Consider the following 25,246-nt stretch of genomic DNA (forward strand, 5'->3'; position numbering starts at 1 on the left):
TCGGAGCTTTCCAAATACGCCCAGAACCCTCACCCCATCTTTTTTTTTCTAATGCTGTTCCTTCTGCCTAGAATTCCTGGAAGATGGGAACCTTCCCCCCCATCTCTACCCACTAATCCAACTTCTTAGCCTGGTGAACTCCTATTAAGCAAGTCACAGGTCAAATGCCAACTCCTCTGCAAATTGTTCCTGAACTACCTGGGCAGAATTAATCTACCTCTGTACTCCCATAGCCAGTATGTAATTAGCACAGCACTTATGTCATCGTATTGAAATTTTGAATTCCTATTTGCCTCCTTGTTAGAATGTGACATGTCAAGCCATTCACAGTGCTTGACACATAGTAGACACCTAATAAACATTTGTTGAGTGAATGAAATCGGGGAGAGTATAGGCCAGGCTAAATGCAAATTCTGCTAGAATCTAAAAGTTGATTACATACTGGAGTGAATGAGTTTAGAAAAAAACAAAACAAAGGAAGAAGCTTATTGTGGTTCAGCAACAGTTGTATTTCCCCTCCGTTTCTTGGGCATGCTGTTCCACTACATTTCCCAGGCTCCCCTGCTGTTCACTGAGACACATGACTGAGTTTGCCCAGTGAAGTCCTGGCCTCCATGACCTTTCAGGAGAGTCTCCATTCTTTCCATATGTCTGGATGTAGAAGTCCAGTGGATACCGAGGCCCTAGGAATGGTGGAGCCACTAGATGGGAAGCAGCTTGAGTCACTGCATGGAAGAACACCTGCTAACAGCTAAACAGACCATGACATGAGAAAGAAACATTGTGTGAAGCCACTGAGATTGGGAGGATATTTATTATTGCATGAGCTCCCGTGACTACTACACACCTGAAATATAGACTGTGCTACATCCAAGTGATTCCATTCATGGCGCCAGCGTCCATCCTAAGTCACAGGGGGCATGATCAAGATTTTGCCTGATATTTGTGAAAGAGATTCAAATTTGTTGTCTCTAATGTGGCTATATAGATATTTGAAGAAAGGAATAAAGTTATGGCAAAATAGCATAACAGTCACATTCTCCTGGCCCTGAAAAACATGATTGGGTTTGTCTTGGATTTAAAATAAAACAAAGACTAAACCTTGCTCTTATGCCACAAGCTACTGCTGTCTCCTCTCTCCTTTCAGAGCCAAGCTGTAAGACTAGATTCCACTTAGTCCTTAGTCTTTTAGACTCTTTAGTCTTCCTTGCCTCTACTCTCCATCCTCAACCACCACTAATAACTGAGGCCACTAATAACCTCTTTTTTTTTTTTTTTTGAGATGGAGTCTCGCTCTGTTGCACAGGCTAGAGTGCAATGGCACTATCTCAGCTCACTGCAACCTCTGCCTCCTGGGTTTAAGCGATTCTCTTGCCTCAGCTTCCCGAGTAGCTGGGATTACAAGCGTGTACCATCGTGCCTGGCTAATTTTTGTATTTTTAGTAGAGATGGGGTTTCCACCATGTTGGCCAGCCTGGTCTCGAACTCCTGGCCTAAAGTGATTCGCCAATCCCCACCGCGCCCGGCCCTACTAATAACCTCTTAATCACAAACTCTTTTGTCTTTCGTCAGCTATTCTCAACTTCTGCTCAAGCTGCTCCTTAGTTCCTGCCAACTGACTGCTTCCTCTCTGAAATGAATCCTCTCTTGATTCTATGACACTATTATTATTATTTTTTTTTTGAGGTGGAGTTTCCCTCTTGTTGCCCAGGCTGGAGTGCAGTGACGCAATCTCGGCTCACTGCAACTTCCACCTCCCAGGTTCAAGCGATTCTCCTGCCTCAGCCTCCCGAGTAGCTGGGATTACAGGCATGTGCCACCACGCCCGGCTCATTTTGTATTTTTAGTAGAGATGGGGTTTCTCCATGTTGGTCAGGCTGGTCTCAAACTCCCGACCTCAGGTGATCTGCCCACCTTGGCTTCCCAAAGTGCTAGGATTACAGGAGTGGCACCGTGTCTGGCTGACACTACTTTCTTGTCCTCCTACTCGATCTCCTTTTAGTTACTTCTTCCTTCTCCAGCTCCCTAAATCCATATTCCATAAGCTTTTGCTCCTGCCCTTCTCCTTCCTCTCACACTTTTTAGTCTGTTTGTTCGCATTAGTTGTCATCTTTGGTATCTTTTTAGCATTCATCTTTCCATTTGAGGAAGGTGACTCTCCATTTTCATCTATTTTCTACCTCTCCCCTGTGACAATCTTATCCATCTATGCAGATGATTCCCATCCATGCCCTGGCCTCTTTCCAGTTGCCTTCTAGACTTTCCCACTGGATAGCCTGCAAGTACCTCAAACTCAGTAGATCCCAGCCACCAAACTCATCACCTAGTCTCCCCACACTGTGTTCTTTATTTCTCAGAGTACCATCTTCATCCTCTCATTCATTGGGTTCAACATTTCAAAGCCATCTTTGACTCCTCTTTTTCTCCCCGTATCCACTCTGTGATCTGGGCCTGCTGGGTCTCCTCTGTGCCACCGTCATCATCTTGCTTCAGGCCTTCATTACTTCTTGCCTAGACCATCATTAACAGCTTGTTTCTAATATTCTGTATCTGTCAAGTTTCACCAGAAAAACAGAAACCACACTAGTTATTTTAATAAAGAGAATATAGTAGAGGCAATTAGCTAAACAGGTGCTATTATTTTTGAAAAAGTAAAAAGAGAACACACTGATTTAACACAGAGATAGTAATTGCTAGAGGCAGCTATCACTCCTGGGAATAGGGAAACTAAGAGAAGAGATGGGTTATCATAATTCAGATGCCCAGAGAAGAAGTATCCCGGGGCAGAAGTCAGATGTCAAAGGAGAGAGCCCTGCCTGGTTATTGCTAGTACTTCTAATGGGGCACAATGAAATAGGTTTTGGGAAGAAGAAAAGTTAGACATTCGTTCCAAAATGTCATTGCAGGGCAAAGGGCCATCGTTGGAGCAACACTGAGAGGAAGAGCTGGCAAGAAGAATGGAATAAGTCTCTTTTCTGCTCCTTCTTGCAGCTTACTGGCAGACTTTAACAGGAAGTCATCTGGCAGGGAGACTGTAGCTTGCAGAATTCTAGCCCTAGAACATACAACACAGAGCACAGAAGGCTGGATTTTGTGCATTTCTCTACCTCTAGCTTATCTTTCTGGTAATCAGTTTTCTGTTACACTTCTCAATTAATAGCCAGCATTTATTGAACATTTACTATATGCCAAGTACAATTCTAAGCACTTTTAAACATTAACACATTTAATTCTCATAATGACATTTCAAATTACTATTATTATCTACATAATCCAAATGAGGAAACTGAGGTTCTAGAGATTTATGTCATTTGCCCAAAGGGATTAAAAGTAACTTATGCAGTAATTAGTAGGTCATAGATTCAAACCCAGGATCCCTAGAATCTGGTCTCTTTACCACTACAACTGCATACCTATTAAGCAGTGATTCTCAAGCTTAAACTTTTCACAATGTATAGAATGGAGAAGGTAAGGTTCCTTAAGTAAATGATTCTCAAACAGTAGTGTGCATATGTAAGAATCATTAGGATTCCAGCACTCTCTCCCCAGAGACTGATTTGAAAGGTCTGAGATGGAGAAACTGAATTTTAAACTGTGAGCCCTAGACACCCACCCTGGCCCTGTGACTCTGATCTAATGTCTCTGGACCATTTGGACCACAATACTAATTTGGTAGGAGTTGGTGAGAGAAGAAGGGAGAAAGAGAATATACCTTGGAAAAGCTCTTCTGTACTCCAATTGAGAAGCACAGTCTTCAAACACAATTCTGATAGCATCATCTCTTGCTTAAAATCCTGAAATTGGTTCAACAAATTCTAATATTTTTTGAACAAATACTATGTGTCACGTGATATTCTAGGTGACTGTGACTGTAGAGTGGCAGCCCCATTTGGTATCTCTGTGACTCTGGAGAAGATAAAAACTTCTTTGGCTTTAGTTTCCTTATCTGCATCTCTTATCTCTGGTAGAAGAAAGAACGGATCCTTGAAATGAAAGGCCAACATGATTAGAGTACAACATGATCCACTGACACTGCTAAACAAAACAGGATTATATGCTTCAAGGCTTTGTAGGTCACAATGAGAATTTTTGCTTTTACCCTAAGAGCAACAGGAACCCAAGGGAGGTTGTTCAGCAGGAAGGTGCCATGCCCAGGGGTGTATAAATACTATACTAAAGTTGAATTAGCATTTCCTGTAGAACAAAGGAAATTAGTAATTATAGTCATACCAGTCTAATATTTTGAGGGTACTAAGTAAAGTTGTAATTAATATTTAAGATTTTCTATGTTCTATTTTCTAAGTAAGACGAAAAACCAAATTAAATCTTGTTTACTGGTATTAATCATAATCTCAACTCATTCTTGGAATTGTGAACTAATTTGTGTCCTATGTACATCTTAATTTAAGACTCTAGAAGTGTTAAGTGCCAGAAACCAAGTCTCAACTACAAAAAAAATTTTTTTATTAAGTGTGAAAGCAAAACAGGTACATCTATTCAAATATTTTTTACATATTTATAGATACAACAAAGACAGATAACTTAGCAAAAATTACAAGTTTAAAGAATAGTACTATTTTGAAACAGCCAATATAGTATCTGAAAATATTCCATTTTATCCATAATCAGTGAGTATTATTTCCAAAAAAAGTAACTTGCATTTTCTTGTGAAAAATATGGGTTTTTTTTTTTAGATGTCTGCCAAGATTTATCAGAAAAGTCCATCTTTCTAAACCTAAAAAATTGTGATGCCTTTATTGAGAACTTTTTTATACCTAATGGCTTTAAAAACCACGTGTTTTCCTTTGGACTTAGGTGAACTCTAAATCTTTACTTCACTTTCAAACTACAGGGCACCAACATAAACAAAAACAAATCAGATTGAGAGTTTTGGGTTGCTTTTCTTCATACTGAGCGAAGAACCTTCTCCCTGGCTGGGTGAAAGACCACGGTGTACTGTGATGTCCAATCTACCACACAGGGCTTCACCAAGCCAAAGCAGCCACACTGAAAAAAATCTGCCAGGTTCTGCATGAATCCAAGACTGCCAAGAAAAAAAAAGAGAACATGTCTTACTATATTTCCTGTGTAGCTTGACAAACATTTATGGAGAATCTATAATATACAATGTCCTCTGAACATCTTGCAGCAATCCAGGGGTAGATGGGGTAGATCAGATAGTTCCCGGGCTTCTGGTACCTTAAAACTGAAGCCTATTTCTGGACCTGAATCTATATTTTGAGATTTCCTGGCTTCTGCTCGCTCAGCCACTTAATTGGGTTTTTCGTCGTCACTTCATTTTGGATTCCCCACTTAATGGACTGGCCAGTGACATCAATAAGTTTCTTTCTTTCTATTCCTACTTCCCTAATTCAGACCTTGATTACCTCAAAGGCCACATAGGCCAGAACAACTGTAATCAACAAGATGGGATTTTCCCTAAACCTTTTTTTTTTTTTTTTTTTTTTTTTTTTGAGACGAGTCTCGCTCTGTCGCCCAGGCTGGAGTGCAGTGGTGTGATCTCGGCTCACTGCAAGCTCCACCTCCCAGGTTCACGCCATTCTCCCGCCTCAGCCTCCTGAGTCGCTGGGACTACAGGCGCCCACCACCACGCCCGGCTAACTTTTTGTATTTTTTTAGTAGAGACGGGGTTTCACCGTGTTAGCCAGGATGGTCTCAATCTCCTAACCTCGTGATCCACCCACCTCAGCCTCCCAAAGTGCTGGGATTACAGGCATGAGGCACCGCGCCCAGCCTCCCTAAACCTTATAAGTAACTCTCTAAATGAATTCTCTGTCTCAATTCCTTTTAATTCATCTTGCATATTGCAGACTGTTGTCCTCCAAAAACCCTGATATAGTCATAGCCCCTCACCTCCCAATCAAAACCCTTTAAAGATACTCCTCTGCCTAGAGGCTCAAATAAACATTCCTCCTCTTTGTATTCAAGGCTCTATACAATGTATCCCTCAAGTTCTAGCTCCTCTGTGCATCTTTATAAATCTCCTGCTCCAGCTACTCTGGCTCTATTTTTCCCATGATCATAGCTGTGTGGGCCTGGAATGCACACTGCTCTACACTTAGCTCAGGAACCCCCTTATCCTTTCAAGTCCTACCAGTTCTCAAGGCCCAGGCCAATATCCACATTTCCATTGGAGCTTTCCTGACTGCACTGTCTTGGGCATCATTTTTTCTCCATTAAATTTCAGAAGTACTACTATCTATTCCAGTTATGAGAAATGCTCATTTTTATGCATATGCTCTTATTTTTTAAGTGCTTAATCCAATCCCTTACACACGTCAAAACACACCTGTCCATGAGGATGACTGCGTTGCTGTTTAGAAGATTGTGTTCTGCATGGGGATGATGGCATTGCTGCCAGTAAAAGACCAACACTACTCAGAGGGCAACTTCCTGGGAAGAAGGCTATGTGGAGTTGATGGGGTGGCAGTGGGGACACATGCTAGAAATTTATAGGGCCTGGCTCAAAAGCTAGTTAGAGTAGTGTCCCCTTCCCCTTGGTTTCAGTTTCAGTTACCTGTGGTCAACAGCAGCCCAAAAATATTAAAATGAAAAATTCCAGAAATAAACAATTAATAAGCTTTAAATTGCATGCCGTTCTGAGGAGCATGATGAAATCTCATGCCATCCAGCTCTGTCTGCCTGAGACATAAATCATCCCTTTGTCTGGTGTTTCCACTCTGTCTACACTACCTGCCTGTTGGGTTATCAGACTGAAATAACATGGTATATACAGAGTTCAGTACTATCTGCAGTTTCAGGCATCCATTGGGGTTCTTGGAACACATCCCTCATGGAGAAAGGGTGACTACTGTACTGAGTAAAAGTAACTTAGGGCAGGAAAACAAGTAAAATCTTTGGTTTGGGCGGGACTTAGGTTTTCCCTTGAGTTCCTCTAGTTGATGCTGCCATCACTCAGCAAACGTGCTCTAGTGCTCTCATGTGTCCCTCTATTCAGACTCTTCTCTAGGGCTTGGAATGCCCTTCCTCCCTCCCAACTCCATTGTGCTCTGCCCCACATCTCTCAAGGCTCAGCTTCAAATTCCAACTCTATCACAGGCTTCCATAGTTTAGTGGAGTAAATATTTATTCCTCTGGTTTAGCTACAAAGAAAAGGACTTTATTATCACTGTCTATGTGAAACAATCATCACAAGTTTATACTCCTTTCCACTCGCCATTGCTTTAGCCATCTCTTCCCAGTTAAGTCAATTTCTCTCCTCTCCTAAATACACATTGTAGTTATATCCCAGTCTCTGATCCCCTTGTCTAACAGCCTAACAGTTTCATCTTGTACCAACAGCATGCTTTAAAATAGACTGCTCATGAGATATGCAGCGAGCGTTCAAATCCCCAGAGGGCTCTGGGTCACCTCTGCAGCACTCCCAGTTTCCAAGACCCTGCCATAAGTGGCAGGGAGATAAGCTTCAAAGCCCAATCTTTCATATCATAAGACGAAAGTCTTTCTACACATACTCTCATTTTCAACTGAAAATGTGTTTTATACAACCAAATGCTCCAGGGGGAACAAATCCAAATCTGAAAAATTGGCTTCTCCCTGGTACAAGTGGGCACATTCAACATAGGGCTAGAAGAATTAGTGGTGATAGAAAGCCAGGCTGAAAATCCTGGCAAAGCACACAAGTGAACGCTCTCTACAGAGCACCCTGTGGCTGGCTCTCTCAGCCATACACTTAATTATCTCACATCAACTCCACGCCAGCAACAAACAACCTTGTGACCATGTGGCTTGACTGGAGAGATTCCCCACCTTGGCAAAACTTCAAAGTCACTTACTATTTGTGTTGTGTCCACTAAACTAACTCTCGAATTCTTACCACCTTGGGGCTCACGACTTTACCACTCACCCCATCACTAAAGCTTCTCTAAGAAAAGGGGGGTCAACTGTACTAGATGGCAAATTACTGAACAGCAGCATGGCCATGGATAGTGGCACCAGCTTAGGAAACCAGTGACTAGGGATCTTCCACAGGACTCAGCGTCCAAAACAGGTCTCGCTTACTTGTATGGTGTCTTCCTGAGGGACAACGTCTGTTTCATATGCTTGCTCTGCTTCTGCAGGCTGATTCTCTCATGGGAGGTCAGGCCCAGAAAGGCAATCTGAAAAAGAAGGGTGGAAGGGACATGCAAAATACCACATCGTAGCTCCCTCACTCTTCGCAGTACATCACAGGACACTGGCAAACATTTAGTAGTCCCCTAAAGACAACATCCCCCAGCTTTCTAACCAAGGATCATGCTGATGCAGAGATTCAGCAGCCTTAAACTATACTCTCCCATATAAATCTAGTAGCTGGGCATTTTGTATTTTTTTAATTGTCTAATTTTTATTAACCTGCAAGAAAGTACTATACATTGACTTAGAGTTGTGAAATAACTGCTATATTAATTCAAGCTATGGCATATGGTAATGTTTAATTTTCAGCACATTCAGTGTGCAACTTTTAGATAAATAAAACAATATAAGATCAGTATCAGTGCAATTATCTCAATTTGTGTGTTCTCTTTAGTATTTCCTTGAAAAGGGCCAAAGAAAAAGTTAATCAGAAGTAAAGAACATTTAATTCCAAAAACATGCGGAAGACTGAGAATTAAGGTAACTTAAAAATTCTTAAATCATTAAAAACCATAACTACTCACAGAGTTATCTCATTTAAACCTCAAGTTCCTTATCTGTAAAGCAGCTCATCATACCACCCTCATCATATTATTTTAAGGATTTGAGATAATCTATTTAAAATACCTAACTGCGGCAGGGCGCGGTGGCTCACGCCTGTAATCCCAGCGCTTTGGCAGGTCGAGGCAGGTGGATCACGAGGTCAGGAGTTCGAGAGCAGCCTGGCCAACGTGGTGAAACCCCGTCTCTACTAAAAATACAAAAATTAGCTGGGCGTAGTGGTGGGCGCCTGTAATCCCAGCTACTTGGGAGGCTGACGCAGAAGAATCACTTGAAACGGGAAGGCGGAGGTTGCAGTGAGCCGAGATCCCGCCACTGCAGTTCAGCATGGGTGAAAGAGCGAAACTATGTCTCAAAAAATAAATACATAAATAAGTAAATAAAATCAAATATCTAATGCAGAGGATTAGAGAGATGAAGTAACTGATTCAAGGCCACACAGCTTAGAGTGGGAGAGCTGGGACTGACTACTTGGTCAGTGTGAGAATAAAGCCCATGCTCCTAACCAACACCTAGACACTCAGCTTGACTTGCTACAGTCAAAACCACGACTACCCAGAGCACTCAGGAAATGAACGTTTTCAAAGAACTGGATTGTTTTGTTCATTAAGAAAACAGCTTTGTTCTGAATTCTTCCTTTTGAAAATTATCTGAAACTTTGAGTCCATTTTTTGCCTTATTGACCTTTTACTAAAAAATTAAAGATATTATCATCTCATATACTTGTACTTATTCTAAGATTCCAGAAAAAAAGAAAGATAATTAGAAATGATGTCTCAGAGCATTATAAATACTAAGTATTATAAATGATAATATTAATAATCACAGATGCTAGTATCTATTCTTGCTGCTGGAGTCTATTGCAGTCAGAGTGATAGGAGATTGAGAGGAATGTTCAGAAACCTCAGTTTAGTCAATATTATTAACTCAGTTTCATCCCTAAACATTTTTTTCTTTTTTCTCTTTAATTTCTTTCTTTTTCCCTCCCTTCCTCCTTCTCTTCTTGTTATTATTATCATTATTATTATTTTGAGATTGATTACTTTCCCATAAAAGTGGAATACACTTTGATTTGGTTAAGTAATGCTCTAATTATCTGAGGTCTTACAGTAATTGATTCAGACTGATGACCACCTGCTGCCCATTCCACGTGGGCAGGACACAGCAATAATGAGAATTAGGTTAGGCTCATAGGGGATGGAAGCCAGCAGGGAAGGGACTAAAGCTTTGGAGAAAGCTGAAGGTGACTACTGCCCTGGAGCCTGAACTTTCTAATGGCCATGGCCTTCTCTGAAAATGTAATTACTATGACCATTGGTTAGTGATGTATTTTTCATTTCTTACCACTCTCATCCATTTAAACACTGCATAGTAATAAGGGTAATAAACAGGGTTGGAAAAACTGAGGGAAAACAATCATCTGATGTTTGCATGATGGTTTACAGTTTATACTATGCTTATATCCAACATATAATTTAACTGTACAACGGAAAAAGCCCTTGAATGAGACTGTCAGAAGACCTAAGTTTCCAGTTCTGATTTTATCACACACTGGGTGACCTTCAGCAATTCAATTTACCTTTCTGTACTTCTATCTATAAAATAAAGAGGTCAGATTAGGTAACTCCTAGGTCAAACTCTAATAATTTATTATGCTAACCTTTAAACCATCTTGTGGTTTAATGTAGTAGACAGGTGTTATTATCCTCATTTTACAGATAAAATACCTGAAATTCAAGTGTGGTTAAATGACATGGCTAGACCCACAGAGTCAGTGACAGAGGTAAAAACAGAATGTACATCTTCTGATTTTAAATTCAAGTCTGTCTCACTACAAGTTTTAGAAATTTTACCCAAAGCCATTATAAAAAGAGAAATAAATACCTGAAAGAGTTGATTCAATAATAAAAATGTTGACCATGAGAAATGGAAAGTTGCTAGCATCAAGATATATAAAACCCAAGGGGAACAGGCCACAATCTGATTGAGGTAAGTCCATAATCCATCTTCTTTGAATGTTGTGGCACAATGACTGGACCAATCTGTGAATTCACCAAAAAAAAAAAAAAAAAAAAAAAGGCAATAAACTACTTGTCAGTCTCCAAGAAGATAAAATCACTGCAGTTCTATATAGAGAGAAGAGAAAGTATGGCACAGATCATGATTCAATTTTAGGATTTCATTTTCCACATGACAGCTCAAAAACTAAAGATGACAAAATGGTGGCAATACAGTGTTAACTGAGGCTATAACACTGTATAAGTAGTTGACAGTGAAGGAATAAAGCAAAAAGGGTCCATAAAATCTTTACTAAAATCAGCATTCAGCATAAGATATACTGGCCTGAAGTTAATTATTTGTTTAGAACACTCCCTACCTTATTCATATTTATAGCAACTATGGGTCTATTACAGGACTGAATATAAACTCTTATTAAGCGTTCAGATGAACAGGCCATTGCTGTGGGCACAAGATATCCCATAAGCACCTAGATGTCATCAGAATACAATCTAATAGGATGCAGGGAGCTGGGCATGGGTACACTTCTGTACTGACACCATAACTAAATCTGCAGAGGAAGAAAGGCCAGATGAAGGGACTCACAAGACAGATACTCCTTGGAAAAGAATATAGAGCAAGATTCAGATGGTCACAGCTCAGTTTCTCCCCAGGTGTGCCAATTAAAGAACTTTACTATGGCTTTCATATTAACCTCCTAACCCATGTAGCTAGGAGCAGCAGTAAGGAGAAATACACACAGGAAGCAGCAGAAACAAGGGAACAGATCTTCAAGGTTATGTAAATCCAGTGACTTTTACAGGCACCCTGGCCATGCATAAAGCATGAATTATTTTTAAAAGATAATTCTGTCGATTTGCACCTTGAGGTTTCATAAATGCCTCCGACAATTTGACAAATAGTTTTGGACATTTTCCCAATGCTGCTCTGAAGAACTCCAGGGACAGGAAGAAAATGAGTCTATGACTTTCCTGTCAACTGTCCATTTAAATCCTAAAAATCTAAATTTTTTTTTCTCTTTAAGTCTCTGATTCCCAATCATCTTTCATGAATATGTGCCAGAAGCATTCTAAGAGCAATCATCACAGAGTAGCAATCAAGGTACAAGTTAAGGCAAATTACACTCTCTCTAGAGCGTCTCATTAGGACAGCAAAGAAAGATGCATCCCATGCACCTGATATCACAAAAAAGAATATGATTTCCAACAGTAGGTGGAGAAAACAGCTGTTGAGTTGGAAAGAATGTCTATTTTCTTTCAGCTTATGGATTTCTACTGCTCCCATCTGGGAATTCTTTTGATAATACAGCATGATCTCACACTGAAGTTTTCAGAATACTGGTTTTCAGATTTAATATCAAAGATACGACAGCAAGTTGTCACGTACATTATCTTATGCAATGTAACACTTTAATTTGTGCTAATACATTCTTATCAGCTGGCCAGTGGCTAATGGTAGGGAACTCACATCACTCCAGGTCAATCGTTTTCATCTTTAGATGGCTCTGACAGTTACAGAGTTCTTCCTGATGGTAATCTACAATCTGTCTTTCTGTAACTTGTAGGATGCTGACACTTTTGGAGTCACTTACTGTCCACCTTGTAAACAGACCTTACAAAAGATGAAACGGATAGAGGCTGTACAGAAGTAGCAGCTATTGGATCACATGAGAAGGAGAGTATAGAGCAGGGCTCTAGTAATACAGCATTAATGGTAAACAAGGGAGGTGGGATGACAGTGAGGCCTCATTAGAGAAATGCAGCACAAGTTCATGTTTTGTCTGTGAAATAATAATAAATGACACAATGCCCTCACTCAGTGTAAAGAAATATTGCTGGAATATAAATGGAATAAAGGTAACAAAATACACTCAGCTAGTTTATACAGTTGTAAGTGAATATAAGGTGGGACTGTTCTTATGAAACAAAATGTAATATGAAAATTGGTTCAGAGCCAGAGAAAAAAGACAAAGAGGAGGAAAGAATCAACATGTGTAATAAAAAAACTAACTTGGAAAGACTGAATGTGATGGAAAATCGCTTCTGTTCTTATCAATACAGTCTTATGCTGGTCATAGACGCCAAACAAAGGTGACTATTTTTAGTGAAGAGAGAGAAGAGAGGAGAGGCAGGAGTGGTGTAAACTCTGGCTCCTCTCCCATATGATCCAGTCCAAGAGACAAGTTGGTCCATGTGCCAACTTACAAAGGTTTTCCAGGAATATGCTTTACTGTCAGGCCTTGAAAGGCAGCTTTCTCAATAGAACCAAGCGCTGTCAAAAACTCTTTTACTTTTTACACCATAAGACATAATCTAAGAAGTTTTAAAAATCAAATGCTGGCCAGGTGCAGTACTTCATGTTTGTAATCCCAGCACTTTGGGAAGCTGAGGCAGGAGAATCACTTGAGGCCTGGAGCTTGAAACCAGCCTGGGCAACATGGTGAAGACGCTATCTCTACAAAAAATTTAAAAATTAACTGGGCATGGTGACAGGCACCTGTAGTCTCAGCTATTTGGGAGGCCAAGGCAGGAGGATCACTTGAGCACAAAAAGTTACGGCTGCAGTGAGCCATGATTGTGCCGCTGCATTCCAGTCTGGGCGACAGAGTGAGACCCTGTTTCAAAAAATACATTAATAAATAAGCAAAAAACAAACAAATAAAATTAAAATTAATTAAAATAAAAATAGAACGCTCAGGGTTACTGGTGGCCTTTGACAAGAACTGAGCTCAGAGATTACAACCTTCTGACTATCAGACCTATTTAAAATGGTGACAGTTACATTTAGCTACAAAAGCATTGCCTAGTGATCAAAGACACCCAAGGCGTCAGGTAGGAAAGGGTCTGACAAGGTAACTGAAGCCCTCCATGCCTATGGCAGGGCAAAAAATAACTCATTACACATAGATACTAGTTAATAATCTCTAAAAATAAAACCCCAAACAAAACAAAATTTGTAATACTTGATATTTCTAGGGAGGGAAACTGGGAGCCTGGGGGGCAATTGTACAAAGAATTGCCTTTCGAAAACTAACAAAAATTTTAAACTAAAGAGACAGAGAGACACAGAAGAGAGAAAGAGAGGAAAAAAGTATATGTGTATTGGGCTTAGGATGCTAAGGGGAAAATAATGTTCTTAATGTCTTTCGGAATTACTCCAGACTTCAGCTCAAGCAACAAACTAGTACCCTACTGGTAAAGTCTAAGATTTGACCAAGAACGTAACAGGAGGGTGGATGGAAGTGAAGTCTCTGTGTTTAGAGCCCAATTCTCCCAAAGCCTTAAAATAAATAAATAATAAACATTTAAAGTCCAAATAAACTACAAGCACTATAGGTTTTTCCAGTTAGGTAACCTATTTCCGAGGTCTGAAAGACATAATTACGCAATTCTTAAGACATAGCCAAAATCTTTCTTGCTTCAATTTAAACCCTGTCCTTCTTAGTCAACCACCGCAGAACAGCTGGCTGTCATTCCCTATGTGAGACCCCTATATACTCTTTTAAACTGCTACTGAAAGCTTTTTTCCTTCCTCAGGGCCGCAGAATAAGTGATCTAATGTTTTCTTCCAAGTTACTATTTCCAACCTTTTAACTGTTAGTATTCCCATCAGTTCTCAGTTTCAACTTGATACTTACCAAATAGCATGCGCTTTCAGAGGTTTGTTCCTTAATGACTGGACAACTATCCTCCAACCTCTCTACCACCGACCTTTTTTTTTTTTCCTGTTTTATTCGCTTATCACCTCCAGCTTTGTACTTCAGCAGCTGACTTTCCCTCTTCACTGGGGAGCAAATCTGCACTTGCCTTAAATGAATTTCCACTTTTGACCACTTTTCAAATTTACCACATTTTTTTCCTAAAGTACTGAGAACTAACCTCATCTTGTATTTCTTGCAGCTTCCCAATGCTGAGGGAGTCTTAGAGGCATTTGCTTTGTTTTTATTAGGAGTATGGTTTATAGTCACCCAGCCAGAATGTGATATACAAGGGTTTACAAGGAAAAGTAGAAATGGGTGTAGGTGTATGTGCTTGTTGTAAGAAAAATTTACACTTACAGATGAAAGATCCATATATAATCCAGCCACATACCATAGAAAGGAAAAACAAGAAGAATATGTAATAGTGATGGTTGCCAAAACCTAAAGAAAAAAGAAAAAAACATACTTAATATTTTCGTTTCTTCTGATTTTCAACATAAGACCTCCTTAACCACTTTCCTGTCAAAAGTCTTCACCAAAGTAAAATAGAAATAAAGCTGTTGCTTTGCTTTTAAGTACCATTAAATCAAACCACACATTTCTGATATGTCACAGTCAATTGTCCATGTTAACTGAACTAATATTTATTCATTGCTTACTTAAAAGAAGATACTTTTTTGGACTAGAATAAAGTTAACTAAGCAAACACTGCTCTAGGCTGGCCTATCCTGTGATGGAAGGAAGAGAAGCAGGCAGGAATTTGGACAAATCATACCCTGTCTCTTTCTTCCTTCCATGCAACATGTTTGTAAAAGTACAACTTCTGGAATAGAATAAAGTTAACTAAGCAAACACTTTTCTAGGGTGTCCTATCCTGTGATAGAAGGAAGGGAACCAGGCGGGATTTTGGACAAATCATACCCTGTCTCTTTCCTCCTTCCATATAACATGTTTGTAAAAGCACCACCTCTGAATATCAAGGATTGACTTAATCAGGGGGAACACAGAAAACGAATCTGAGGAGCAGCAACAAATTTACATGTTGCTACTGGACATGCAAAGAGTGGCAACCCACAATCTGAGAAAACTTCTACAGAAGGGAAGAAAGCGGGAAGGGCCAGGCAACTAAGTCTTCTCTTGCACACGCTGCCTTCTCAATGCTGGAGATGGGAGCATTTCAATGCTAATGACACAAATACTCCTCAGCTACTACATCATGGTCCGACCTTCTCTTGGAGCAAAACCCGGCAGAAGGAACAACACCCACTGGAATCAGGAGATCTAGGCTTGCATATTACTAGTTGTGTCACTGTAAGTTAAGTGTTTTAACGTCTCTGATCTAGCGTTTTTACAAGTAATATGGAGATAATACTTTTTCTGTCTACTTCACAGGCCTGTGGCTACCAAAAAGAATGATGCATGTGCAAATATTATGTTACCTGTAGAGTAATAACGATGTATGGGCTCATTGCTATTGGAATACTGGAATATTGAAAATGTAGCCCTAGGATGCCCTTCCACTTTTTCTGTGAGTCATAACTAAACATATGCTTAACTTCATAGTAGCAATTGAAAAATTAAATCTCTCACCTATGCACCGTCCAGTCCACAGGCAGTGTTGATCATATCGAGCTACACAGGAGTTGCATACATGGCAATGGAGTGACCTTAATGGCTTCCTTATCTAAGTGGGCAATTAAGAGAGGCCTAAGCAAAAACCAGTGTCTCAAAGTGGTAACAAATCACAAGCAAAATTTTAACTTTAGGTCACAAAGGCATTGGCACAAATCCTAAATAGACCATCAATTCACACAGAGGCTGTGGAATGCCTTATTAGTATTTACTTCCATATGTCTACTTTGATTATGACATCACTAAGTGGGATCTGAATTCCAGAGCCTGTTCACACTGGCTAAGTGGAAATGAGGCAGTACCACAGAGCAAAGTAAGCACAGAACTAAGGGAAGGAAACCCAAGTTCCATTTTTAGCACCACCAATAATTTGGGAGAATTTACTTCCTCCCTTGATTCCTCAATTGCAAAATGAGAGGTTTCACTAAGTGGTTTCTAAGGTCATTATGAGCCTCTGATTTGACGTTAGTTCTAATATATGCTTCATGACAGAGAAAAGCAAATAAAACACACAATGGATAATTCACAGAGAGATGTAACCAGAGACAACTTCAAGAGATTATAAACATCATTCTGCCATATGTTCAAGACAGAAAGCTGTTCAGACAGGAATGTAAAATTAGAAATGGGTAAAAACAAAGGTGTATAAATATACCATGAAGATCTGACAAATGCTTACATCAGCAACATTACCAAGAATTTGCTTTCACTATGGAAAAAAATTATATAGAAAAAACTCACAAGACATGATGTACAAAATGTTCTGAAGTCCAGAGAGCCAGTTTCTGCAAGGGTGATGATATTCTGAAAGACATGAAGTTTGACCTATTATCACATTTTATTGGAAAATGTATTATGCACGGTTATACACCATTCTCACAGTTCTCGCTCCAAAGTGAAGTAGTTAGAAAAGCAATTTGGAATACTTGCCACCAAATCATTCTGTGTTTGAAATGATGTGACTCTTCAAGGTTGCATTTTAAACCAACAGCTAATAAATTAGGATGCATAAAAATTATACCACCCCACCACTCCCGCCTATCACCTCATCTCTGTGAATGGCAATCATCTCCCAGTTATGATCTGCTAGAGAAAAATAAATATGCACATATACACACACATTAAAAAAGAAAAACCCACCAGTATACATCAAAACTGAAAGCTACAAGCACCAAGGGCTGGGTCTTTCAGGAACACTGGCTTTAGGTAACAAAGACAACATTCTCCAACTTCTAAACATTCATGAGCAACGGAAAACATGCCATGTCATCTGACAACTTCACATTTGAGGAAGAAGAGGGGCATCTCCTCAGCCAATAAGCAGAAGGACTCTCCCTGGTCACTGACTAGTTACTCTCCATTTGTTAAGTGGGGAAATGTAAGCTAAATGACCATTATGAAAATGTTATTACAAGGAAGTAGGAGATACTATTCCTAAAAGGAATCACATCTGAAAAAGTCTTGGTGGGATATTATTTCAACAGAAAATAAAAATATGTGTTAAAACTTTCATATACATAAACGAAAAAACTGCAAGAGTGGAAATCTAATTTTTGCTATATCACCCCACATGTCATGCAGCCGTAACAAAAAGCAACACATCTGCATATGTGCATATAAACTTTCTAAAGTTTACAAACCCTTCTATTAAAAATATCAGTAACAAAGAAATCTCACCACTTTCTTTTCTTCTTCAGAAGCCTTAGTGAAACCTGGATCAGTTGCCCAAGTCTTATAGAAAAAGTATAGAAAGGCTACTATGCTGAAAATGAAACTGAAATAGAAAGGGGCTCCTGCTAAATGTTAAAGCCAAGTTAAGGAATACACCAAACTTCCTTTAAAAATAATGTAATTATGATGTAAGCAAATTTCATCATTGGCGCCTAAGACTCTCACCTTCCTTATGCACACATGTCCCTGCCCCTAAATCTGTTCCCATCCTATGTTCTAATCCTACTGGAATTTGTTCCTACTTGGCTAATAATTAATGTTTCCTTATTAGTTGAAGTTCATATTAAATACTTGATGGGAATAGTTGCAACTTATGAGGAACATCCTGAAAAGTGACAAACACTCAAGACCAAATAAGTTTATCTCTAATGGTGTAATTGTGGCTCTCCTGTGAGCATCTAGAAAAATATTCTTTGATCATTTTAACAAAGTCATTCAAAGAAACAACCCTCTCGATTCAGAGATTCCAAATAAAAGTATTTCCCTATATATTAGACACATGTTTGCAGAAAGACACTATCAAAGGTACATAGGGCAAGATCCTTTGTTAAAGAATCACATCATAATTTTTTTATGAAATCCTGATCGACACATGACTCAGAATATATACATTCAGTTCTCAAAAATACGTTCAGTTTCATAATGCAATGATCCTGCATGCTGAGCTGACTGAATTTTCAGCTCCTATTTTGATTAACTTACAAAACAAATGGCAGGGGAATCATTGGATCACCACCACCACTCTCCAAGTAAAGTGAATTGCACCCTATCACCTCACATAGAAGCTGAAGACGCTCCTTGCTTCGGTGCTCTTGCCTGTGTGGTTCACTGACCTAAAATGTCCCCTACTTCCTCTGATTTTCTTCTAAAACCACACTTTTAGGGTGTCCAAGTCTTAACTGCGATTAAAACCTAACTTATATTTTCCCTCCTTCCTTGGAATCTTTTCTGATTCCCTGGAGAGAATCATTCTCTCCCTTCCCTGAATTTAAGAATGCTTTATCTATGGCACTCAGATTTGGACTATAGTTTATAGACACATAGCCTTCCCAGTAAGCTGGTAACACTTTTGCAGTTAAGTCTCTCAATATGGAGCAAAATTTGCCTTTCTATAACTTCAATCAACTGATTTTCATTCATTAGATCCTTTAGATCTGCACTGTAGCTGTCTTTTAGATCTAACCTATATAAGCTTATCCCCTCATTGATTCAATACATTTTTATTGAGTGCCCATTCTACATAGCGCATTGGCTTCCAAATGATAGACTTCCAAACACTTGAAATTGGAAGACAGTGATCATACCTCCAAGATAAATAGCAACACTGTCCTTATATAACATTTTCCTGGTCATGTTCCTCTGTTCCTGCTCCCATTTGTCATTCTCTCTTTTAAAAGGATATAATTCAAAACAGAGCAAACACCAGTGTACAGGACAGAGAAGCTGGTGTTGTCTTTTGCTTGGACACTCAAACCCTTGTAATACTATGTGAGAATATACTTGCTTTCTTGACAGCTGCATCACTAGCCACACTGAGCATTTAGTCACAGCTCCTCGTTCCTTTGCACTTGACCAGAAGCTATGTCATAGCTCACCATAACATGCACTTGTACAGCTGATTTTCTGAAACTCAGTATGGGACTTTACATGTATTTATCCCTCTTAAACTTAACTCAGTTAGTTACAGCCAATATCACAAATGTAATATTCAGTGATTCACCATTTCTCTCCTGAGTTTGAATTTTACCTTCAAACTCATCAATAAGGTTCTATTTTATTGTACTCAATCCCCCCTCGTACAAGCCACAGACATTACTTGCTGAACTTATAAAAGGTACCAAAAGAAACTGATTTTCTGAGAAGCCAACCTAGAATTTCCCTTGAAATTAGTTTAAACATGCAGCCTTCCACGTTAATTTTATTCATAAGAATAATTAATAATAAAATATTAGGTATATTTATAGAATGCCAATTTTGCCATGGGGACTGTGATGAGCACTTTATAGTAGTCCTTGCAGCCACACCATGAGCTTGTTTCTGTTATCTCCAATTTACAGAAAAACTAAGGCTTGGTGAAATTATGTACCTTGCCCCAATGGTGCATAACTAGTCTGAAAAGAGCTAAAACTCAAAATCGTTTTGTCTTCTTCCATAGTACCCCAGAACGTCTTCCCCTAATAGGCCAGTATCTGTGGAAGCAGATGCCCTTATTCAATCCAGACGGCAGCCTGAGACAAAGCTAGCCTAAACCCAGGGCGGCACCTCAGTTCATCCACAAGGCAGTTCCAAGATTTAAAATTTAGTTTGAAGAACATTGTTCTGATGGTGAAGTATGCCACCTACTGACTTACATGCCCTCACAAGTAGCAGGTTCATATGGTTGCCTAGAACAAATGGCTTTAGGTTGTACAAGCAAATACAATCATCCATCTTGTTGATTCCAACATCTTAAGATTCTGTCTAGCTATGGAAATCAGTTCTCTTTTGTTAATTTTAATCACGGTCCATTTAATTCTTTCACGACCCACTAATGAATAGCAGTCTGAGATTAAAACAAAAACAAACAAACAAAAAAAACTCATCCAAGAAATAGGTTTATTACTTAAGGATCAGGGCCCAGGACCAAGTCCAGCTTAGGGGTGTGTTGTTCTCTTAGTATTGGCCAAGTCCTGTCACCTAGAAATGGGGAGAGGGGTTACTTGGGCTCTAACCATTTATGACTTTGATTTATGACTTTGATTCTACAAATTTGAAATAATTCAATATTTGTGGAAAATCTGATATGTTTCTCAAATTTAAAAAATTTATCAAAAAACACATTTTTAAAACTGTTTTATTCCACTGCCATATGGATTGGTAAACAAAAATATCAGCTATCTTTCCTTCCTCAGTATCATGTCAACTACCCTCGAATTTATGAGCGTTAGGTCTTCTGCAAGTGATTTTGTTGTATCCTGTGCTGTTATTTGATGCACTCATGACTACTTATAAAATCATGTATTTTTCTATCATAATAATAGTATCAACCAAGCCTTCATTAAGTGGTGGTAATAAGGCTAGTGCTTAAAAAACTGCCACCAAATCAGTAATTATGAGACAAGAAGAGATAATAAAATCTTCTGAAAAAAGCCAAATGGCCCCCATGTATGCTGTGCCATTCATTTAAAGAAATCTGAAAAATTAAATTAGAGATAATGCTCAGAAATAAAAAGGAGCATAAAGGAAAAACATGCTATAATGGATGTAGACATATGTACTTTGAGAACTCATATGGCCATCTCATTTTACATTTATTCCTATGGAAAAAATATTCTTGAATTCAGTTTATACATGTCTCCCATAAACATTCTGTTCTTTCTTTTCGGAAATGCTATAACCAGAAAGAGAAGTAATGTGGAAGTTTAAATGAATACACTGAAAGGTATATTTCTATCTACAACATTCCTTCTTCTCCTACTCCATAAGCAAAGCAAGGCCATCAGGGATTCCCAGGGTCCTTGGAAGGGGAGAAGGGAGTCCGGCAAGAGGTGGGAAGATTGAAAATGCCTTCCACCTACCTGAAGTCACAAATGGTTAGAGCCCAAGTAACCCCTCTCCCCATTTCTAGGTGACAGGACTCGGCCAACACTAAGAGAACAACACACTCCTAAGCTGGACTTGGTCCTGGGCCCCGATCCTTAAGTAATAAACCTATTCCTTGGATGAGTTTTTTTTTGTTTGTTTTTGTTTTAATCTCAGGCTGCTATTCATTAGTGGGTCATGAAAGAATTAAATGGGCCGCGATTAAAATTTTTTAAAAAGGAAATCAGATGAAATAACACCATACGGTAAAGCATACATTAGGAGTACAGTCTTTGTTTTACATGTATGTTGAGTGGCAAAGTAAATTTATTTTCACCATGGATTAAGAGTCATTGCCTTAGATAATACCACTAACACTTACCATTACTGAGGAAGCCATATTTTCCCCAATATCCCTTTCATGCAGTCCATCTTAGTACTCAGAAAATGTATTAATTAACTGTAACTGCTGACCAAATTATGAGAACCATCTGACCTTGAAGGAATCTCAAGACAATCCAACAAATTATGATACAAGTAAAACAATAATACATTCTACTGTTCCCCTCCTATGAGTAATAAATATTAGATACTTACTGTTTCCATAATGTACTCTGAGACTACTTTTAGAATCAAGTAGATTTTCAACATTAAACATCTTCATCCAGAACCATTAAATGAATGCAAATATAAGTTGCATTCCCTGGGCCTTTTCCAATACCTAAATTCCTAACAATAACATTACTCTTTTAAAGGCAAAATGAGATATGCATCAAAATTGATGCTTAAAGGATATCAGGAAAAAATAAGATGAACCAAGTCATAAATATCCAAAAAACGGAACTTAGCAGAAAGGCTGTTGGTAAGTATACAAGGTTCTTATACCCAACCAAGAACCTAAAAGAAAAAAGATAAATATAAGTTATTAGTATGATTGTATTAATTTTAGTTCTAAATTTCCCTAAATAATAATGGTAGTAATAATAATACCAGCAGCAACAGTAATAGCTTTCACATACTGAGTGCTTACTATGTGTCACTTTCCATGTGGTAATAGAGTTATGCAACATCATCCCCCCATTTTACACACACGAAAACTAAAGCACAACGACTCTCAAGAAGTGTATGTTCTAGTTCTTCTAACCAACTCATACAATATTTAATTCACAACAATTTAATATATGTTTTCAATGAATCTTTTGTATTTCTACTGAGATATATATTTTTATTTCTTTTTTGGCATATATTTTTAAATACAGTATAATGCAAAAATTTATATACTTGAGATTTACCTTTACATTTAGCAAGCTTTCTTCCAGAGACTAAAATGATATTTGTTAAGCATACAGATGCACACAACCTTAAGCACATTCATCCTATAATCAGCTTGAGAAGTAGACACTTCATATAAAAAGATAAACAAAAGCTAAAAATGATACTAGTATTCAGAACACTAATAACCTCACTTGGGTCACAGGCAACTTGAGGTTCACATATAATTTATCCAAAATACTGCAGTTTCAGAAGAAAATGTCTTTTACACTAAATACTCACTACAGTCATCTTATGCATGAATATAGTTTACCTGAATATATTTTAAAATTTATTCCAGGAAAAAACAATGGTTAACAGTAGGTATGAAGGGTTAAAAAAAATTAGCTACCAGGATCATAACCATAATAATGATAAGTTCATATTTGAGAACTAAACAGTCCAAACTTTAGATGCTCAACATGCTGCCAAAATAGGCCAAATGAAACCCTTGCAACCTCCAGGGTATGGTCTGTCGGAGATCTTGCAGCAAAAAATGCATTTGAACAATTAGGTAATGCAACGAACTACTAATTTACAAGAGCCTGCTACCACTACATGTCCACTCCTGACAGGTGTCAGGTTAATAGCCTGGATCAATAAGCAACGGCCCTGTAATAATAATAGTTTACAGTTGCTTTCCTCCATGAAATTGGGACCCTATAGAGGAATACGAGAAATAAAGGATGTATGAATAAAGTTGTCATATGCATTTGACTCACATTTGAATTGTGTCCATTTTTATAATGTAGGCTTCAACTACAATAAACAAATAACCAAACACAATCTCAAATGTTCCTATCCTAGGGGAGTAGATATTACCAGCCCTTGCTTCCTCTCTGAAAAAGGAGTGATGACTCTGATCCCTGGTGATTTATTTAGAGCCCAAGTTAGTCCAATTAGTGGAAAGTGAATAAATATCTCTAAGTTACAAGTTGTCTGAATAGCAGAAAATTTTAGGCATTTTGCTATTTTTCAGAAATTTGAGTTTTCACATTACATTTAAATTCTAATTCATTTCCAGCCAATTGTCCTGCTCTTGGGTGATACAGTAGTAAGATTCCTCTAATACTTCATTTGCTCTTATGACAAAAGCAGGGCATGCTTATGCCAGAGAATGCTGGCAAGCTACAGAAAGACAGATGAATACTCATAATTATAATCTGCAAAGGGCAACCCTGTATTTCCTTTTAGATTCTTTTCTATGGATCATCATCATTACATTTTTCTTTCATTCAGTGAATGAAAATGTTTAACAGCAGAGTCAAGTTTCCTGCTTTTATGGGCTTTACATTGCAGGAAAGTGATTAAGTGCTACAAGAAAATAAAACAGGGATGCAGCAGCGTCAGTCAGGAACGGCCTCACTAAGCAGGTGACAGCTGAACTGAGGCCTGGATGACATATCCAACTATGAAAAGATAAGGTGTCACAACACTTCAGACAAAGACCCAAGCAACGGCCAAGGCCCCAGGTGGGAATGAGCCTGATGTGTGAGAAAGAAGGTACAGTGCAGTGAGGAGAAGGGGAAGACAGGAAGTCGCTGGGGAGGGAATGAATCACATAATACCCCATAGGCAAGGAGTCTGGATTTTGTTCTGAGTATAAGAAAAAGTTACTCGAGGGCTTTAAGCAGGGAGAAAAGAAAGAACGTATCTGCTTTTTAAAAGACTCCCTTGATTGCTAAGTGGGGGTAAACTCTAGGGGGATAAGAAGTCAGGAGACCAGTGAGGAGACTTGGTCTAGGATGCGAGTTGTGGAGATGGAGAGAGGCAGGTAGGGAACACTTGGTAATGGGTTGGACATGGGAGGTGAGGAGAGGATGACAGTAATCCAAGCATGACACCCATATTCATTTGAGGAACTAGATGCCATTTGATTGAGAAAGGAAAGAGAGAAGAAGAGATGGGGGGGTGATATGATTATTGAGTACTACGTGTCAGCTATAGTTCTATGTGTTTACATGTGTTAACTATGAGGCAGGCATTATCACAACAGTTAACCCTCATTTTATAGCAACTTGTTCAATGTCAGACTGTCATGTGGTAAAGCTTGACTTGAATTCAAGCAGTCTGTCTCTTAACCATTAACTATATATAATCATGTATAAATATTGTCCTAAAAATAAAACCATACCATATTTACTATTTTATAACCTCTCACAATTTAACTCAACTAAAAATGACTGACAGCAAAAATAACTAGCTTAAAATAAATTTAGAAAAAGGAAACAATTTCTGAAAAATGAGCAAAAATGCTTCAAGATGATTACAAAATCTTGAATAATTATGAAATGATCACAAAAATCTCCCCATCATTCACCAAAAATAACAATTAAAACGTGACCCAGGGTATTTATTTTCCACCAGTTGTCAAGTCAACCAAGTTACTGAGTTGAACAATTTGCTTTCAGCCAAATAATATGATACCAGAGCCCTTTCCTCCCATCCACCCTCAGGATGCTGTTATATGGTAAGTAATATTTACAGCATGATAAAAATCTGTGACTCCAGCTAACCAACAACAGAAATAAGAAATAAAATCAGAAACACAATAACCAGCCTTGCAAAAATTAA

At 38.6% G+C, this 25,246-nt stretch overlaps 1 protein-coding gene across 6 annotated transcripts in view; it reads right to left on the reverse strand.

Annotated features, from left to right (window-relative positions):
• Positions 1 to 4,447: 4,447 nt before the first annotated feature.
• The window catches only part of ZDHHC13 (zinc finger DHHC-type palmitoyltransferase 13), a 53,252-nt gene continuing 32,453 nt past the window's right edge, over positions 4,448 to 25,246 (reverse strand). For 4 of the 6 annotated variants that reach the window (XM_054523840.2, XM_054523842.2, XM_054523841.2 and 1 more), the window contains 8 exons: positions 22,156 to 22,258; positions 17,747 to 17,869; positions 16,811 to 16,873; positions 16,028 to 16,121; positions 14,795 to 14,878; positions 10,603 to 10,760; positions 8,044 to 8,141; positions 4,448 to 5,044 (listed from right to left, as the gene is read on the reverse strand). In XM_054523840.2, the coding sequence (XP_054379815.1) occupies positions 4,906 to 5,044; positions 8,044 to 8,141; positions 10,603 to 10,760; positions 14,795 to 14,878; positions 16,028 to 16,121; positions 16,811 to 16,873; positions 17,747 to 17,869; positions 22,156 to 22,258 (862 nt within the window). In that variant the 3' untranslated portion in view covers positions 4,448 to 4,905. 6 annotated transcript variants of the gene reach the window in all.

Source organism: Pongo abelii, chromosome 9 (genome assembly GCF_028885655.2).
Source record: "Pongo abelii isolate AG06213 chromosome 9, NHGRI_mPonAbe1-v2.0_pri, whole genome shotgun sequence".
Lineage (NCBI taxonomy): Eukaryota > Metazoa > Chordata > Mammalia > Primates > Hominidae > Pongo > Pongo abelii.